General features: G+C 31.7%; 1 protein-coding gene across 1 annotated transcript; it reads right to left on the reverse strand.

Annotated features, from left to right (window-relative positions):
- Positions 1-1,099: 1,099 nt before the first annotated feature.
- LOC140432109 (tolloid-like protein 1) lies at positions 1,100-7,454 on the reverse strand. Its single transcript, XM_072519946.1, has 2 exons — positions 6,975-7,454; positions 1,100-2,087 (listed from the first exon to the last, which is right to left on the reverse strand). Exons 1-2 carry the CDS (start codon positions 7,446-7,448, stop codon positions 1,548-1,550), a joined length of 1,014 nt encoding a protein of 337 aa, XP_072376047.1. The 5' UTR covers positions 7,449-7,454; the 3' UTR covers positions 1,100-1,547.
- Between the last annotated feature and the right edge of the window lie 350 nt (positions 7,455-7,804).

The following is a 7,804-nucleotide window of genomic DNA, read 5'->3' on the forward strand; positions in this document are numbered from 1 at the left end:
ATTGCACAATAGGAACAAGGAATTGAATGAAAATAAGAATTGCACAAATTTTAACTATAGAAATATATTTTGTTTACGCCAAGAACGCTCGAGAAAGACAGAGACACAAGCACGCACCGATTCAACGCGCCTAATTCTCTAGTGCTGCGCGCGCAGCGGACCGATCATGTTTGAGTGGGAGAGATACGCAAGGCATTCGCCGGTCCGGCGGGCCTCTCTCTCGTTCGGTGACTCATCGTAACAGACGTGAGCGGGCGTTACACTTTTTCATGAGTGACTTCGAGCCACAACCTAATTTAAGACGTTGTCACGTCAAAATCCAATAAATTAACACATTTCCAAAATATATCTATGGAATAAATGTAAATAACTTTTCATAATTTAATAATATAAAAACATCACTTCATTTAACAAACAATTACATAATAATTCGGTTTCGCCAGGTAGAAATCGTTTGATTTCTCTTTTTGTTAATTACATAATACTTTATTCCTATTTGATTTGTTAATATCTCCCCTCTCAAGAACTTCCCCGCTAATTATCAAACAGTTACAATAAAACAGATGATCACCCATCACCAGCAATCCAGGATTGTTTGAACTCTGTTTCACTAATCATTAATTAATAATTCTTGTACAGGCATGTAAGTAGTATTTTGCTTATTTACTAATTTATTTCAATTCAATAGATTTCTCTTATACCAATTGTGGATACCATTGTAGGGTACACAGACCTGTATATTGGCATAATTACTGATAATTGTTATCTTTATAAGACAGCACCCTAAGTGGACTTTGTAAGTTTCAGCATTTAATTTACCTGGTAGCCGTTAGACCTGAAGATACTTAGCAAAGATGTAGTAAGCGAAACCGGTCGTTTTGGTGGTAAAATTAAATTGATTGTGAGTAAGTCTTATTTTATTTATTTTTACCTAATAATTATTGATACTTTTATGTCAATTACCAAGAAGTATCGTCTATTTGACGATTTATTTGAAGAGTTTGTTAAAAGAGTGAAGTAAAAGAGATAAAGTAGGGTATATTAAAACTTGGTGATGAGAATTTTTTAAGTGTAAAGAAATAATTTATACTTGCCTATAACACGTGTTCAAGAGTTTTGGATAATAAAATGGATATCCTGGGCTTTTTAAATATCCACGAACATAGTCCAGTTCGATACAGTTACTTTTCAGCAAAACATCCTTTTGTTGGTGACTATCAGATGTTCTTCTACATGTTTGTAAATTGTTGCCGTAGGCATAAATAACTTGTTCATTTGAACGTTATTCCAATATGTACATTCTTGATGGTTTATAGTGGTAACTATCACAGATACAGTGCTAGTATCTATAAAAGTAGTGGGTTCTGGTTCGATAGGTTGTTCAGGTGCAGAGTTGTAATTTGGTTCTGAAAAAAGATAAAAGCTTTTTATGAGTTTTGGACCTTGCACAAACTTTGAACTTGAGTTTTTATTGTCAACTTCTTCAGTCTTCTCGTGAATTAACTCTGCAGTTTCTATATAAGTTTGATCGTCATTGCTGTCGACACTCATTTTATTATATTGTTGCCATCCATTCTGTCTATTAAACTTATAGTTTCTATATAAAAATGGTAAACTTTGAGTATATCCTGGATAGTATTTTGTTGGACATTATCTTGGATCACTTCAATAACAAATCCACTTTGGGAGTTTAGATTGACACCTTCACTTCTAAAGACAAGTTCTTTCACGTTTTCACCTTCAAACGTAGTTGTTAGCTTCAAATCCTGATTGCAGCCACAAATAAACTTTCCATCAACTCTTAACCATCCATAAGGACAACTGTTGTGATTGGCTGACCCCAACCAAAAGAACAAAAACGAGAGTTTTAACCTACAAATATTCTTTGTTGCCTTTTGAATTTTTATTTTACAGTCAAGTTTATGGTTGAGAGTGAATGGAAAATTGGGACTAGTTATTATAGATCGTCTAGAGTTGAAGGTGTTTAAACAACATTGTGGCAAATTGTCCTCTGGACTCGGTACTGGCAGGTGAAGTGGACGAAATAATGTTGTTGTAGATTCAGGTTTTACTGTTGTTGTATCAATCTGAAAAAAAGTCGGCTATATTTTGTTGAAAGGTGAACAAGTTAATATTTTTGTTAATTGTAATATATTTTAAGAGCACAATAATTTAATATTTGCCTTACTTTCTTAGTAGTATTGAATTTTCTAGCAATATTGTGATTTTATCGATTATGCTCAACCAAAGTAAAATTAAGGAAGGGCTTAGATTTTTAAGGCGTAAGGATATAAAAAATTTATGTTAAAAGATGTTCTCTGAAATAAAAAAAAATAAGGAATAACTCCAGGGGAATCTACTCAGGTCATCAATATAGAAGAACCATACTTCGACACTACTACTATGAACAGGACCGGACAGTTGTTATAGACTTCATCCCTCTGAGACCTGAGAGTTAGATTAGCTCATAGATTTAGTATTTGTTTAAATATTTTGCCTTAAATGTTTTATTACTGTTTTGTAATATGATATTATGTAATTATATATTCTATTTACATATTGACACACATATATGACATTATATTGACATCTGTTTTTAAGTTCAATGAAATAAACTTGTTGTTATTTGCCTCGGAAGCACAGAAAACGCTTTAAAATATCGAGTCTATTCAGCCAGTTATTCAAATAATCGCATTTTAAAAGAGAAATACAATAGCGTTGATTTATGATGGTGCACGTGTCCCACCAACTCTTGGCCCATCTAAAAAGATTTTTTCGATGATTTAGAGAAACATTTAATGAGGTACGCCAGATATTTTTTTATTTACATTTCTCCTTTCTATTTGAATTATTCATTATTTTTTAATATTAGCGATCTCAATACCTGTTACATAAACATTTTGATTGTATACTATTCGGGGGGGGGGGGGCAGATCAATAACACAAAAATAAAGCGTCGTTTTTACACCTGGAGACCACCAGCAGATCACCTGAACGAGTAGCCAAATACCTTCATATGCATAAATAAAAGATACAGAAATTCAGTATGAGCCGTGAAAAACATATCCAAGTGCAGATGTACAAATAGATCACAATATTCTTATAGGAAATATAAGACTGAGACTGAAAAGTGTTACAAGGGGGAATAAGCAAACAGTTACTATTGATAGAGAATCAATAGACAAAGTGTGACTTAAGGACAAGAAATAAAGTAAACTAAACAGATAATAAAGTTGATATCAAGCAAGAGGAGAGTACTGAGGAAAACTGAAGGAGTATGAAAAATATGGTGAAAATCATACAAGAAGAAAACAAGGTCGAATTACAGAAGAAATACTGAGACTCATAGACCAAATAAAAGAAGTTAGAAATAAAGATAAAAAAGAATTTAAAAAGATTGACGTAATATTTGGGCAGAATGCTATACATGCCAAAAAACAAAGTTTCATAGAAAAAATTTAATGAAATTTAAGCACTATGAAAAAAACCTGAAACATTTCATCTATACAAGAAATTAAAAGAGATCGCTAAAAACAAATGAACATATGGATAATACTACAGGGGTAAAAGGATTAAAAATTATTTAATATTTTAATTATAAAAAAAAAATGTTACAAAGCTCAATAAAAAGAGTCGAAATTGCACATTCATTAAAAAACCGATACGAAAAGAGAGTGTATCATCTGTGCGCCTAAAGAATACATAATACCCAAAAAAAGTGATGTTAAATACTTGGGAGTACATTTTGACAACCGATTAAATTGGGGAAAGCCCATCTGGACAAAGCGACTGCAACTAGGATTAATATAAAGGAAAATGTATTGGTACATGAACCAAAAATCCAAATTAAGTCTACATAACAAATTATTACTGTATAAATATATTCTAAAGCCAGTTTGGACCTATGGTATATAGATATGGGGTACAGCATCTAATTCTCATTTACTGAAATTTCAACGTTTCCAATCAAAAGTTTTGAGACATATTACCAATGCACCATAGTATGTGCCCAATTATGTTATACATCGAGACCTTCAGATCCAAAATATTAAAGACATCGTTGTCTCACTCAGTGGCACTTACAAAAATAGACTACTGAACCATCCAAATACGCTTGCCCAAGACCTACTTAAGCGACCCAGGAGAGGAAGACTAAAACGCCGTGATCCCTTAGACCTTTCATTCATCATTTTATCATTTTATAGCTACAACTTATACTATTTATATACCTATAACTTATAATTGTGTGTGTATTTTACCTATTGCTATTTTTTTAATGTTAGTAAATGTCTTTGTAAAGTGTTATTTATATTTCAAATACTTATATATATTAGAAATTTGTCTTAAAGGATTTTTGTCACTGGACGGATCTCCCCTGTGTTAATTACGTGATAAACTTATTGATTATTGTTTTTATTGTAGAAACAGATTACAATAAATAAAGGATGTAAAAAAAATTAAAAGAACCAAAAAAGACGGCTCAAAAAAATACTGACTAGGCATAAAAACTGACCAAGATTCATATGATTTATTAGAAGTTCCGATGTATCATTTGTACGGCACTCTTAGAAGTATGCATACACAAAGAGGTTAAATTAAAAAATCCTATAGTTGAACTCACTTTCTTTTATTAAAAAGACTAATTTAATAATTCAATTTAAGAACATGAAGTATGATGAAAAATCGGTGTATCGGCGAATGAGCCTAAAAGGACCCATATAAATCCAAGGAAAAAAAAAAGTATAATGAAATGGATAAAAGGCGGCAAAAAATTGATGCTGCTTTTATCCATATTTTTGAAGTGCACGGAACTGTTTAGAGAGAAGAAATAAAATATACAGATCTTAGGATTATGTTTTGAAAATTTACACAGATATTGACAGCATATATGTAAAACATTGATAATAGGAATAGATAATAGTACTTTCAAAATCGTTAAAGTTCTAGCGCAATCAGAACTTTCACCGTTCTATAAAATATAAAAATAAAACTAAAAAATATAGCTAATAAAACAAATCTGCATATTTATAATTTTCTTGTTAAAAGACTAATTAATCGTCAAACGAAAAATAAACTAATGTCACAATAATAAACTTAAAAGCACAAAATTTGCATGAACGTAATGCACGAAGCAAGATCACGAAAAACCACTTAAGCATAAAGTAGAAATAAACACACCAGCAGGATGTTTGGAAGAGAAGTAATTTGTAGTGATGATATACGCCAAAAACCATTTGAATGGTATGATATCAATATCAACCGAATCGGTTAAGATCCAATATAAAATAAGAGGAAGGTGGTAAAGAAAGTGAATGTGACAATCCCTAAATAGCTTAAATAAGAACAAAATTGACTTTATAATTACTAAATGAAGGCACTGTTCAAGACGTACTATATTAAGTCAATTTGTAACTGGAACTTAACATACAATGGTTAAAGCGAAGATTGTCTTAAATGTAAAGAAACAAGGAAGAAATTTATCTATTTTTTAACACAAGGGCGTACCAGAAATAAACAAAGACTAACCTACAGAAAGACGAGCAAGATGAATTCAATGTTAAACAGCTTACCGAAACGTTTGTGAACGTTTCAAAGAAGGCACAGAAGTAGTGTTAAACCAGGCAAACAAGCAAAAATAAAAAATTCACAAAAGACATAGAAATCTAATAAAAAAATAGAATGGAAATGAGAGATAAACACATCATAAACAAAGCAGAGCTAGAAATTTAAACAAAATCATTTCAAAAGCTGTTAGGAAAGACATCACACTAAAGAAATTACTAATACCATAGAACAAAATAAAAGTGTAAAAACCCTAATGAAAGTTAAATAAAAACACGATGAATAATTAGAAGTTCTAAAATAAACAAGGACGTGTCATATTTGAATAACAAGAGATCCTTAAAATTATCGAAGACTAACGTAGAACATTATATAGTAAAGATATCTCATTCCAGATGTAAAAATCAAAGTAATACATATTTAACGATCAGGGAAACTTTCGGACATAACACCTAGACAAGATGGCATTGTAGGTGATACAATGATACAATACTTGCCTCTTTGAGGGAATTACATCAGAAAGATAGAATAGTGCAGTAATAATAATATTGCATAAAAATGAAGCAGAAATTGGAAAATATAGACCTATCAACTTGCTATTTCCTTTATATAAGCTCTTTATGAGATAATTGCTAACAGACTGGAACCTGAAGAAGGGTATTGGACATGGAGACACCATCTCCCCTAAACTATTTACCGCTTTGTTGCAGAGTACTACAAGAAGTAATAATTAGCAAAATATTGGAGTCAACATGAGAATAGGACTAACATGTGCAGCTTACGGAAAATTGAGGTAAGTCATTAGAATAGATATTCCCGTGTGCTTGAAAACGAAGGTCTGCCATCAATGTGTACTTCTAATTTTAACGCATGGAACAGAAACAGTAAACCTTTCCAAAACAGAAATATATAAGACACAAGTGGCACATACAGCAGTGGAAAAGTTAGTGTTAAATATATCTTTCAGGGACAGAGTTATGAAACAAATAGTTAGGAGAAAGGCTTGTATTATAGTTAAAAGAACACAGGACAGAGTTAAAAGAATTACCACGTTGAAATGAAACTAGGTGATGGAACCGGGCAGGCCATGTTGTCAGTAAGAGATGGACGATGAACTAAAAAAATTTTAGAATAAAGACCTAGACACATTGCATATTGTATTGGAGGACATCCTCCAACAAGACAATAGAACCACATTAAGTGCATCTTGTATAGCTGGAATAAAGGTGCTCAAGACCAGAAACAACGGAACTATTTATTGGACGCCTATCGTCATAAGTGAATTTAAAACAGCTATAAATATATGTTGATTTTGGCATTTTAATATTTAACTCGAAGTTTATTTTATATATGAAGTAAATGTTATTTCTAATTGTCCAAAGGTCATAAATATACGTTAAATTTGTACTTACAACTTCAGTGATATCTGTTGTGCTGTCTTCTCTTTTCGCCTCATTCTCGCATTCCAATCTAGTAACTAATATTTTAAAACCTCTCGCTGTCCCATCACCATCTGATATGAATCTTACGTTCAACGACCCATTGTTACCAAAATAACCCTTATTACCCTTGAGACCGGCTTTGCCACATAATGCGTCTTGATTTTCAATTATTAATCTGTCTTTAACACATCCTACGGAATTTTCCAAATCGAAATCAATAAAATCAAATTGGTAGTGGGTGGGACAATTAGGTCCCTTGAGGACATAGACACAGTTCAGATTTCTTGGATATTCTTGCGGGTAATTCGGTGATTGTAGATAAAAATTGTTTGCAGTAAACACACCCCCACATGTTGCGTTTGTTAGAAAAGCGGTGCCGGATGAATAAACTGCGGATAATATAGTGCAAAATAAAAGTGCTGTTATACTTTCACAGAGATTCATCTTTGTTACTCGTAGAGCAAAAGTAGAATAATGTAATAAAATCGGACAATTCATATTTCTTAGTTGCTAATGTTTTTTTAGGTAAAGATAGATTTAAATAAACAAAGGTAGGAACTACAGGAATGTACTTTATTATTTTACTGTCGTAAATTATATTTTAAATATATAGGTGCTTTATTTTTGAAAAACTTTTTCTTATTTTTTTTTCTCATTTGTAATAACTCACAATATATTCAGTAAATAGGGTAAGTAAATAAACTACAAGAAACAGGACGTACAAAAAACCAACTATTAGTGTTTTATTGTAAATTTCTTTAATGTTGAGGAATTAGAAGTTGAACTCTGAGATAGCGCGT

The sequence above is a fragment of the Diabrotica undecimpunctata genome, unplaced genomic scaffold, assembly GCF_040954645.1.
Source record: "Diabrotica undecimpunctata isolate CICGRU unplaced genomic scaffold, icDiaUnde3 ctg00002853.1, whole genome shotgun sequence".
NCBI classification, from domain to species: Eukaryota; Metazoa; Arthropoda; class Insecta; order Coleoptera; family Chrysomelidae; genus Diabrotica; species Diabrotica undecimpunctata.

What these genes read in the sequence shown, in the direction of transcription:
- LOC140432109 (XM_072519946.1), bottom strand. Translation starts at nt 7,448, where the DNA reads ATGAATCTCTGTGAAAGTATAACAGCACTTTTATTTTGCACTATATTA. An exon ending in CAACAGATATCACTGAAGTT is followed by an intron (nt 2,088 to 6,974) that starts GTAAGTACAAAT and finishes ACTTTTTTTCAG; the next exon opens with ATTGATACAACAACAGTAAA.